This window comes from Aythya ferina, assembly GCF_964211825.1.
Source record: "Aythya ferina genome assembly, chromosome: 17".
In the NCBI taxonomy this organism is placed as follows: Eukaryota; Metazoa; Chordata; class Aves; order Anseriformes; family Anatidae; genus Aythya; species Aythya ferina.
The window spans coordinates 3,019,493-3,031,944 of record NC_140316.1 but is presented as its reverse complement, the minus strand read 5'-3'; the positions used below and the strand labels follow the sequence as shown (position 1 = coordinate 3,031,944).

Sequence of the window (12,452 nt, the reverse complement as noted above, 5' to 3'; positions counted from 1 at the left end):
TCAAAGTTGGAAAGAGTTAAGAATTAGAACTCTGAAAAGTTAATCAACAATTACTTTATTTCATAAAATCTAAATCGCTTCAAACTTTTCTCTACCCCTGCACCTTTTTTTTCTGCAGGTTCCACAAAGATTGTGCTGAAATACTCCTTGACACGGAACTAGTAAGCAACTGTCTCCTAGTAATAAAAAAGTACCATCGCTCTGTGCATCAGAGTGAGCAGTTAAAACTTTTAAAAGACTTACTCCAACCCTAAATTACCCCAAAGTGCTTAAATGTAATTGATAAAAACACTTGTTCTTCTAGAACAAAATAGTACTGAAAGATAAACTGTTTCAACAGTTTAGTTGCTGCTACAACTAGTAACACTACAGTGACCATAAGAATTTATTTAAAAACAAACAAACAAACAAAACAAAACAAAAAAGAAACAAAACAAAAAAAAACACAGAATTTTGCATTTTCGATTTTGAAAGGCCAACTGCAAAGAAATTTGTGGTTGTGAATGTGTTTGCTGCATGGAGCAGTATGCCTTTATACCCTGAGTACTTTGAAGAACAAAAATCAAGGCATAGAATATTCTTAACTCCCCCACATATCTACATTCTTTAGATGGCAGTTTCTGGTATTCAACTTTTCCTCCATTAAATATTCGTTGAAGTAATTACAGTATAAGGAATTACAACTCTCGTGTAATTTTTATGTTAGGGTTCTTGCAATAAAAGGAGTTTCAAATGCCAGCAAGATAGCCACCACTTATGCCCCAAATGCCACATTAGTATGTGGCACTTGGTTTTATGTTTTTTGTATGACCTTTTGAAAAAGCAAGATAATGGAAGTTTTGAAACAAACAAGCTAACAACCCCCTCCCCCAAATCGTTCCATACTAAACAGAAGATAATGATGCATATATTCTACTTTGCTTTTTTTCCCCCAGAAATGGATGACCCTGAAACACTTGAAAGGTTTTTATTTCCTCTAAATACTAAGCATATGGTATTCATTACAGTTACATTTTGCTTACAAATTAATATTTTTTAAAAGATGCAAACATAAAATTGTTATATGTGATTACTCCTCTAAACAGGCATACAGCAATACACACCATCTATTGCTAATGCAGCAGAATCAACTACAGCAGAAAGTGTGAAAGATGTACACAATCTACAGTTGTTGATAACGCTGTTACACTTGGCAAAAATTGAATTGCACCTTACTTTTAAGCCTGTACTACAAACTTCTGTTTCAGCCGTAAACATACTACTCTCCACAAAAAATGAATACTGTTACGAACAGGACAGAAGTAAGGACAAGCCATCTAAAGAAACAAATGAAAACCAGGTCTTCAAAAGAGAAAAGATGAAAGAGACCAAACAAGTTAAGATGTGCTTTGTGCTATAGAATCTTTATATTCAGAGGCACAATGACAGATGACATTAGGGACAAGCCATTAAAACAGTTACTTTCAAGTTACGTGCTTGCCTGGTTTTGCAGCATTATAATGGTGAATTTGTCTCCTTGTTTCAATTGGATGTTAAGGTGTATACAGGTAACAGTTTGGGTACAGCTAACTGTCTTTTACAAGTAGATCAAAGTACTTATCACCCATAAAACATTTCTGACAAGATAAAATATGAGAGATGAGCAGAATAATATGTATTAGAAACCTATCAGGCATGCTATTAGGTAAATCATGCCTTGTATACAAAAATTATACTGTACTACACATGCAGAACACCCATCTGTACATCAAGTAACTGCTATGAAGAAGTCAAATACACTGTGTGCTACAGGGACTATACAAAGCGTAGCCTAACCATGCACCAGCATTGTCCCCCTTTCCTATTTTTGTCAGGTATTACCTGCTCCAGTAGATTCTGAGATGCTTTATCTCTTCAATTGCTTCAACAGTCACTTAAGACCATTTGCTTTGACAAAAAATGAAGCTCTGCAGGCCTTCTTTTGGCAGGGATAGCAGGGATAAGACTTTACCTACGTAAATCACTGTTACCAAAACTTTGCTGGAAGTATTGATTTGGCAGCTTAGATTGTACCTCTGCAAGACTTCTACAACTTGCTACAGTTATCAGCCACTGTTAACAAAAAGATTAAGCAAATGTTCACCAGCAAGACACCGAACCTTGCCAGGTTTTGTTTGGCTGCGAAACAGATGGAGAACCCCTGCTTCAGAGATGCTGCTTCCTTTTTTGCTCCCAGAGGCACCTAAGAACAACACTGCTTAAGCAGACAGGATTGGGAATAATCCAAAGTTTTGAATTAGCATTTTTGTAGACAAACAACATTTTAAACCCCTAAAAAGTTGCAAAATGTGCTACAGGCCTGCCATACCACAGCCTACTACTACCAAAGGTGATGTTTGTATTCAGAATTCAACTGATGCCAACAGCTACATATCTGGAAGAGTCCTACAGTCCTCAAAATTAAAAGGTTGCTCCCTATTGCAGGCCACAGAACCTTATGTTTGTTGCCAACTGACTGTACTTTCTCTTAACTGAAATACTGCCCCTCATGTGTGTTAATTGGTATGCTTTTCTTGTTAAAATAGCATCCACCTGAATCATATATAAACATAAAATCATACAAAATGAGAGATGCTACCAAGTTACTGTTAACCCATCTCTTGAAAAAGCACAGACTTCACCAGCTACTAGTTACTGCAAGCCGATTAGCTTCAGGAACTGAGCTAGAGTTCCATGTTTTCTAAATGCTGCTCTGATGAAGGATTATTCATAACTGCATTACTGTTGTAATGCATCCAAGAATGGTGAGGAGTCATTTCTGAAAAGCTGTGCTGCTTCATTGCTCAAGCTCATTTTTCAGCCTTTTGTTCCTCTTGCTTGATTTCACTTTAAGGAAAAACAGAAAACCATATAAAATAATGAATTCAGCTAGGGAAAAAGTAGATCTGACTATTTTTATGATCCAGCTGAAGTCAAAGAGCTTAAAAGTACTACGTACTCTATGGTGTCGAGTGCCCTTTACATGCAGTTAGTGGAATCAATTTTGTTCCAACTTAAAACATATACTCAGTATCAGCAATTCTTCTAAGAAATACTAGGCATCTTGAAAATCTGACAGAGGTCAAACAAAGCTTTGCTCATTTAATGCATTTCTATACCGTGTGATAAGCAGGTTTTCAGCACTGATGTATGCTGTGTATAAACAGACAAATAGCATGACTAGTTTTTATACAGTTATTTGGCAAGGACAAGCTCATGGGAATTATGCATCTCCCATGGAAATTCTCAACCAATTTTCATGCCTTATTATACTTTTCAGTCATTACTCCATTTCTGAGATACATTTTAAGCTACAAAAATCATTCCACTACACTAAGTCTATGACCACTGCATATCAATCTTTGTTTCCTGGACTCAGCATTGGATGGTCATATCCCCAAAAGGGAGATAAAATATGTTGTGACATTTTTGGTAAAACTAAATACTTTTTTCTTCATTTTGTGAAATTTCCACTTTTGCTTCCATTGACCAAACTGCAAAACTAATTTTACATCTTTCTTTCTATTGATTACACATATGTTTTCTTGATTACAGTTACTTTTTGTTATTGTAGAATACTTTTGCTATCAGTGTTTTTAAATGCACGTTTTTGTTTCTGAAACATGACTGAAAAAGCTTTAAAAAAAAAAAAAAAAAAAAAACACAAACAAGATCTGCACTATGTATCTGTTTATAAATCAATCTAAACACCATGATGCAGATTACTGGATTTTGAGTGTAGACAGCAGAAGACCGCCCATTAATACAGTACTAACATTCCCAATATAGAATGTCAATATTATTTCAAAAAGGCAGGTCACATCACTAACATTTAAATACGTACTTGAAATTCTAAATAAACCCTTTTATAAACAAATTGTTGTCCAATTACTTCTACTGGTAAGAAGCAGAGAAAGTGGTTGCTTTAAAATTCTTAGATACACAGGACTTTGTGTGAGAAACAGAGATGTCTTCTCTGAAACAGTACTTCTGCAGAAGAAAACCAGACATTTTTATCAAGTAAGTTTACTGAGAAGTAGAATTTGGGTGAGGCTTTTGTTGAAAAGTTGACTTGCTTTTTAGTAAGTTCAACTTAGACCTTGAGTAATCCCCTCGCTAATTGAGTATTCCCCTCGCTACAAGAAGGACATCGAGATGCTTGAGCGGGTTCAGAGAAGGGCAACGAAGCTGGTGAGGGGCCTGGAGAACAAGTCCTACGAGGAGCGGCTGAGGGAGCTGGGCTTGTTCAGCCTGGAGAAGAGGAGGCTCAGGGGCGACCTTATCGCTCTCTATAGGTACCTCAAGGGAGGCTGTAGCGAGGTGGGGGTTGGTCTGTTCTCCCACGTGCCTGGTGACAGGACGAGGGGGAATGGACGAGGGGGAATGGGCTTAAGTTGAGCCAGGGGAGTTTTAGGTTAGATGTTAGGAAGAACTTCTTTACTGAAAGGGTTGTTAGGCATTGGAACAGGCTGCCCAGGGAAGTGGTGGAGTCACCATCCCTGGAAGTCTTCAAAAGACGTTTAGATGTAGAGCTTAGGGAAATGGTTTAGTGGGGACTGTTAGCGTTAGGTCAGAGGTTGGACTCGATGATCTTGAGGTCTCTTCCAACCTAGAAAATTCTGTGATTCTGTAATTTCAGATGCAAGTGGGGACACTAATCTGCTCTTCTGAAAAGAGACAACTGTTATTGAAGTTGTTGGTTATTTCAGGCACTCTCTTAAAGAAAATAACAACAGAATCTCAGCTTAGAAATGCCTACGTCCTTGACAAATCCCTTTGAGGAGAAGAGCAGACAAAGTCTCAGGAATTTTGCAGTGGCATATCTCTCTGCATTCATTCAACATATAACTGGAAAAACATAACGCACACGCACCAGTCATAGGAAAAACACATTAGCATCAGTAATGAGAATCCTAAACAGGATCTCAGCTTGTGTTCATACTCAATTCATGAGCTACTATGTTGATACGGAATTCTTTCTGTGGCAAAGGAAACAATGGAAAGCCACGTCATTCGTTCTTGTTGCAGTCTGTCACAACCATTTCAGTGGTTGTGAAAAGTTCAATTGGTACCCAAGATGAGGTTTTGCTTGATCAGTGCAACCAAGAACTCCTTGCTGGTTTTTCTAGGAGTGACACAGTTCCAAACACAGGAAACAGACTCTACTTCCCAACTATATTTGTGTTTGCAATGTGCATGGTAGGTCTGACTGCAACACACACAGTTTTTTTCTGGCTTCTGTAGGATCCCATAAAAATACTCCTAAGCTGTATAAATTTCAGGTCCTATTTAGGCTGGGTATCAGGAAACTACATAGCCTACACCAAATCTCACTCCTACTTTTTTCCCCACAGCTGTTTACAACTACTGCAGTGAAGACCTAAGTCCAAGGTGACCCTCTTGAAACAGGTTTTGATGGGTTTTCTTCCATTAAGAAAAGAGATTGTCTGGACTTGTTGGAGGCGTCCATACAATTGCTGAAAACACAGACAATCTTTTATGAAGCATGCATGAGATCACGCTGGATTGGGATGTGTTATGATAAAACAATACCCAGACTGAAAGAAAAAGAGGTTGACAATCTAGCCTCTTCTTCACTCTGAAGTTAAGCAATTAGGAACTTAAATGGAAAATATACAATGCACATGGGAAAGTGTCACTTGGACAGAGAACACAGCTCTGCTGCCAAAACCTGCAGATGGAGAAAAAAGCTTCGGGACAGAGCTGTGATGTACAAACAAATCAATACGAGAAGGATTTTCCTATAGAATAAATGCAAATCCCTCACTTAGGCTTTTAAAATTGTAGTTATTTTATTGAAATCAGAAAAGGTTTATGTGAAATGCATTATTTCTAAGCTGTTTTGAACAGAGTTTTCCATTTATTAATAGGGAAAAAAGCAGATCAGTGGCTTTGATCAATACAAGTTTTTAGAGTTTGGTTTTATATTTCTTCACTAAAATTTGCAGAAAAGCATTTCTAGGAAACAAATGTCTTCAGCTGAAGAAGGGAGACAAAGAATGCAGTTTTTGTATGGCTCCTATCTCTTCCAGCTTTCAACAACAAGCTGGAAATGATTAATTCCAGAAACATCAATCTCTCTCGATCTCTTCATAGTGATCTTGAAGATGCAAATAAAAATTATGAATACACTGTTGAAGTAAGCAGGCTACTGGAGTTAAGAGGACAAAACATATTTCACTATTCTCAGAGCCTGTTGAACACGACTAAAGTATAAAAACCAGAAATTACCATAGAGAAAGATGAGACTTTCATTACAGTTTTGTCTTCATTACTAGGGAAAATGAATTTATAATCTACATTTTTCTGTAGCTTGTACTTTTGAGATTCTCTTTTTTCGTAGAGACATTGCTTACTTTTTTATTTTTTATATTTTTTTAATTGCATGAATATAAGCATTTTGAATCAATGCACATATTACTTACTACCTATGGGCATTTACAAAGGCTCACAAATTCTACACCAAACACAAAATAGTAATTAACCAGCAGCAGGACTAAAAATCAAAAATAAAATCCACATACAAACTGCTTACTAAGTTATGACCAAAGCAAAAATGAAGCAAGTTAGCAAACTCATCTGTATGCCTCTGTTGTGAGAAGCACTATACAATATTGAACATTATTGTACCAACTTTTAAGTTATTAGCTAAAGGTTACCACCTATGGCAGACACAGACAGAGTAAGTGCAATTATGTCTTTATTACACTTACATAGTTGCTTCAAACATGTTTATACCAACCTATTATTTTTTACATAATGAAGTACTAGAAAACTTGTGGAAATTAAAATAAAACTGAAGTATTTCTGCAACTTAACTTAAACATCTTTTGACCCAAGATTGCCCCTTTAAGCTTGCCTACTCAAAAATTCTAGGTCTTACAAAACCGATTTCTAGAAGCTATACCCAAAAGGTATTTTAATTGATCCACATACCGCCTGGTAATAGTTCGATTTGCTGCATAAGATAATTGCAGATAACTGATTAATAGTTATTTCTGCGTGATAAAACCTCTTTTTTTCTTCTTTGTGATAAATTCTAGTAAACCAGCACGTGACCACTAGAAAACAGATTTTAATTTCCTTTGGAAACTACAGCCCAAACAGTTAAATGGCAAAGTAACTTACTAGCAACTCTATTAGCTTTTTACAGCTAGGCACAAAGTCTTTTATCAACCCTCAGGTTACTTTTAGATTGGCCTAAGAATACCATGATCACCCACTGAAAACAGAGCTTCTGCAAGCTCTCAAACTGACATTACCTTAGTTTGATCTATTACAATTGACTGTCCAGACAGGGGATACAGGGACAAATTGTCAGGAGCATTGCAAAGACAAAAGAAAGATGGAAAGCAGTCTGCCTGTGCCACATACACTAGGATTCTAGAGAGCAGCAAAGTGCACAAATTTGTAACACAACTATCAAAATCTCTTCTTTGAAAGAAGTGCAGGAATAGTGACACTCCAAATTGCTTTGCTCTAGATAGACATTCGCTTCAGCCATCCAAAACAGATTCTACTAAACAAACCCAAGGCATTGGGCCGCTTTATCATAACAATAGCACAAGCATATACTCTGGAAGACAGACAGCAGAATAATTAGTCCCCTCAATTCTTTCACTTTGAGTTTCTTGTTTTGATTCTTTACTACCTGCTCTGTAAGTAGCATGCATGCACACATTATTTTTCCCACCTATGTATTTATTTTCTTGATTAAGAATGCTCCAGCTAGAAACTTTAAGTTGTATGGATCATTTCACTACCTATTTATCTCAGTTTTATACCAGCTAAATTAAAAAAAATAAACAGCAGGACAGGTTCAAAGTAAATCTGAATGTAAGCTCAGTTGCCTGCATACTGTTTCAAAATTTTGAATATATCTACTCACACCAAAATAAACTTGAAACAAGCAAATATTAAAACAGATTCCTAAAGAAATTTGAAAGAGGAGCATTCTACTTCACAGACCTACTAGCGCAGAGTTAAACTTGCAAGTTTATTTTGCTTTCTGTAACTGGCAATCTGACCTTTGAATTACACACCTTATTTCTCTACCAGTTTTTTAATTGAAATTAAGAGGCATGTGTAACTGAAAAAAGATTAAAATGTGTTTAAAATTCAAATTTCTGTCCATTTGTAAAATATTCCATCTCTTCTGTCAACTTGATAAAATACTCCCAGATTCATACCCCACAGGTAATTTTTCTGCTAGCTTTACAGTAAAGAGAAATGTATTTCCTGCATACCTCAACACTGAAGGAATTCTCTTCAACCTTCTCAGTTTCTGCCTCTGCCAGAGGATTTTTCAGAGTCTGCAAGAACAGTGCAGCTTTCCTTTTGCGTTCTGCTTGTAGCTGCTTTTCTTTTGATTCCTTGGAGGCCTGTGCAAGCTTCTCCCTCGCCGCAGCTGCTAGTCTATCTTCAAGTTTCTGCTTTGCTAAGGAAAATAAAAATCAAGTTTAGAATGAATCACACTTGCGTAACGTAAGTTTCCTTGAAAGAAACACACAACCAAAAAATAACAGAACCAAACGGTCCCCCCAGCTATACACAAACCTTTCTAGTACATCTATTCAGAGAGATAGTAAGGACATATCACTTGAAATGATCAAATTCTACCCATTATAAGTAATGTTATTTGATCAATTAAAAGCATTAATAAAGTAAAAATTGTTAAGCTTAAAGAAACCGCCATAAAAATCCGATCCTGGAAGTGCAGCATACTAGTGTTTTCCTTAGCATTTACAGAAGCTGCCTAAAATAGTAGCAGTACAAATTCTGAGGCTTTTTCCTTCATACTCCTTAAAGCGATGCACTCTTCATTTTGCTTTTCTCACAGGCTGGTTCATTTTCTCACTTCTTCCAGCCCACTTTACATATATCTAAAAAAGTTTACAAAGGAGTTTGCTCCAGATAGCTTGACAAATGGTTTTGCAGTTGTTGTAACCAACAATTATTGTTATGTGATTAAAGAAAGAAAACAAGCCACTTTAGCTATGCACAGAACACTTTTTTTTTTAAACGTGCTTCATCTTACATTTCCAGCTCTGTGTACTGAACACATAGATGATTTTTTGGTCAATTGCACCCAACCCAGCTTTTCCCAACCATCTCTTATGCTTCATTTTTATTATCATATACAGTATTTCAGACTTGCTCTACATATGTATCACTAGAGTGTACTCAGTGCTACGCAAGTGTAGAAAGGAACTGTTGCTTAGAAATAAAAAAAGTACTGTTTGACAATGAAAAATTAAATTTCTGTGGCATACTCACAGTTATAAAAGCAATATTAAGTTTTTAAGCTGGCAAACACTGACAGCATCTCTACTTTATATTAAACAGTCTCTACTGTGAAACCGCCTGGGGGATGAAGGTGGGAAATCTGATCCCTTTAGAAGATCACTTCATTTGAATTCACACTGCATACCCTTCTGCCCTTACATATGCACAGTAACAGGGAAACCCGTATAAAGCCTTAGTGGCACTGCATTATAACAGGAACAAAACATCAGCAAGGTGATATTAAGAGTATATGGGCATGCTATGTTACTGAAAAATAACTTGAAGCATTTCATTGTTCTGTGAAGAAAATGAGAAATTGACATGTCTTTTTCTGGGTTGTATAAATACAAACTGGAAACTAGAAGTTTCATGTTTTACCCCAAGTTTGTAAAGAAAAAAAAAAATCAGAAAGATCATGTACCATGGCAAACTATTCAATGCCATTGTGTTATAGTATCAGTTTCAACTGAGCAACCAATGAATATTTTGTACTTCTCAATAAGTAAGAAACTGCGGGAAAAGGAAAAATAATAATCTAATTCCTGTAAATGTAATATGGTGAAGACTGAAAATAATTACACGGTACTTTACAAAGGACTCAATCTTTCATTTTGTTTTCAATATAACATGGGATACCTTGTTTAGCTTCCAACTCCTCCTGAGTAAGCTGAGGTTTTTTCTCTTCAGCAGGAGTAGAAGGAGTGGTAACAGCTGGAGTATGGTTTGAAGCATTATTAGCATTCTCCTGGCCTTCCTTGCCCTCTTCCTCCTCCTCATCACTGTCATCATCTAATTTAACACGGTTTTTCTCCAAAGGAAGAAGGTCATTTTCCTTGGCCTTGATTGCAAAGCTTATTGGAGCAAATGATGCTGTGAAAGAATGGGTAAGATTTTACACATCATTAAACAACAGTGGGAAGCATGTTGAATTTCTTGTGTTTATCCGTAACTCCTGAAGCCTACACCATGGGAGAAACCAAAACCAAGAAAGAGATCTGTATCATCCCTACACTGTGGTAATTATTTTGGAGGACAATACAACATAATCATTTTTTTCTTATTTGAACATATTTTGGAAACTATTTCCCTGAAATGTTCAGCCTCAAATTAAAACATTTCAGATATAAACCATTTTTTAGACCCAGCCATACAATACAGTTGTTAAAATGTTTTTCATTTATTTAAAATCAGTTAAGGGTTTTCCACCCTCAAAATCTGTGAGAATTGGTCTTGAAACCAGAAACATTCCAGTCTAGGATAAAATACTTCGTAATGCTATAAGAAGCAGAAAAATAGTTTAAAGTATTTTTTCATATTTTATTATATTAGACACTGCAATAAGATCTATAATACAACTAGAACTTAAAATACATCTCTTTAAAGGATCACTTGCATTCCATATTTTTCTGTAAATCTGTTATCTTAGGCCAAAGAGATATGGACATTCCTAGAAAAGAATTCAGTATTTCCTCCCTATGGTTGCTTGCTTTCTTGTTGAATCAGTTTTCCCAGTTTTTTCCCACTGAACACTCCTGCTAAGGCTGCTGACACACTACAGTATGATACAGCCCCTTATGCTCTCTTCACACTAAATCTGATGGTTTGTGCAACAATAGCATTTGTCTGGCTCACAGAACAGCACTTAAAGACTAACATCCATCTATATGAAAATTAATTACTTTGGGGAGTTAACAACATTTCACTATAGGAGAAATAAATGCAAAATTTCAATACTGTTCCCTAAAAAGTAATTCACTGCTGCAATACTTGTCTTTCACAAATAGGAATGCCTGTTGCATGCATATATAAATATCCTCTAAGGTTCTAGTAACAGAAAATTAAATACAACAATTAATTTACATGCCAGTGTTTAGAAAATATAAGCTTTGCATCTTCTAGTTCTAGGGGAAGAAAACAGGCTCATAAGTAAGAACCCCAAAATTACAAGATGAGAAATCATAATGGGAATTTTTCAACTTTTTCATATAACTAAACAAATCCTAAAATGGGATTTTAATCCTTCAGAGGCAGAAGAAAGGTTCGGATATTATGTTTGCCTTAGAGCCAGCTACTGCATTTACATTACAAGAAAGTGGGATTTGTACCATACCAGAAAGTGAAAATAAATTTACAGGAATAAGATCACAGGGACCAGAGGTAAACTCATCAGCAATTAAGTAAGCCTCTGAAGAAGGCAGAAGGTAGTACTTGTCAGCGGGAACACTGGTTAAGTTTGTCTTCTGCTTTGTTTCCTAATGGCTTTTAATTCTACTTCTATCTTTTAAGTTTCTATTTTATACTGAAAAGATGACATTTTACGATTTCTTTTTCTGGCAGGCCAGGAAATCAGTTCTTAAATATAAAAAATCTGTTTTTTATATTTACTCAGGATATTAACAGTGTTAGCTAAATTTGGCTTTTAAGAGATCCTTCCACTTTGTCCCTCTGCTACTATAACTGCAAGAGGAAAAACATTTCACCTGCATGTGAAAAGGCTTTTTTTTTTCCCCCAGTATGACTAACATGCACCATGGGAAGACTGATTAACCAAGAAATAAGTGTAGTGTACTTCCTTCACATATATGGTTTCAAACAAGACTACTGCTTTTATTCAGGAGTACCTTCTTTCTTACAGAGCTTGTAACTGTCAAGTTTTAAATGACAAAAATAAAATTCTGCTGGCATCATTGATGAAAGCCTTCAGCTTTGCACTAAACTAAAACGAAACAATTTATTCTGTCAGACAGTGAATACCTCATAGTCTGATAAAAGAAAAATATGAAAGCAAGCAAATTGCTTACCTTTTTTTAAGGTTTTAGTGAAAATAACGCTTAAATTCTTTTCCCTACTCCCCTCCCACACCCCCTTTTTTTCTTCACTATACGTTAACAAATATTTTTTTGGCCAACAACTCATGCCAACGTACCTTTCACCAATTTACCATCACTGACAGTTTTAGAAGGAGGAACATCCTTTTTAGTTCCTGGAACTCCCTTAGCACTTGGCTCAGATGCATCTTCAGGTGTGTGCTCATCTGCAAATTGAGTCTCACTTGCCGTATCAGTGGCAGTATCTGCTGGAACATCTTCAGATGAAGATACTCCCTTTTCAAAAGAAATATTTAATTT

At 36.1% G+C, this 12,452-nt stretch overlaps 1 protein-coding gene across 8 annotated transcripts in view; it reads right to left on the bottom strand.

Moving 5' to 3' along the window:
* The window catches only part of SFSWAP (splicing factor SWAP), a 48,938-nt gene that overhangs the window by 17,636 nt on the left and 18,850 nt on the right, over nt 1-12,452 (bottom strand). For all 8 annotated transcript variants that reach the window (XR_014698769.1, XM_084539031.1, XM_084539033.1 and 5 more), the window contains 3 exons: nt 12,251-12,428; nt 9,961-10,194; nt 8,286-8,476 (listed from right to left, as the gene is read on the bottom strand). Coding sequence is in view for 7 of the 8 variants with exons in the window: in XM_084539031.1 (XP_084395157.1) it covers nt 8,286-8,476; nt 9,961-10,194; nt 12,251-12,428 (603 nt within the window). In the remaining variant the exon portion in view is untranslated. The remainder of the gene's footprint in view (nt 1-8,285; nt 8,477-9,960; nt 10,195-12,250; nt 12,429-12,452) is intronic.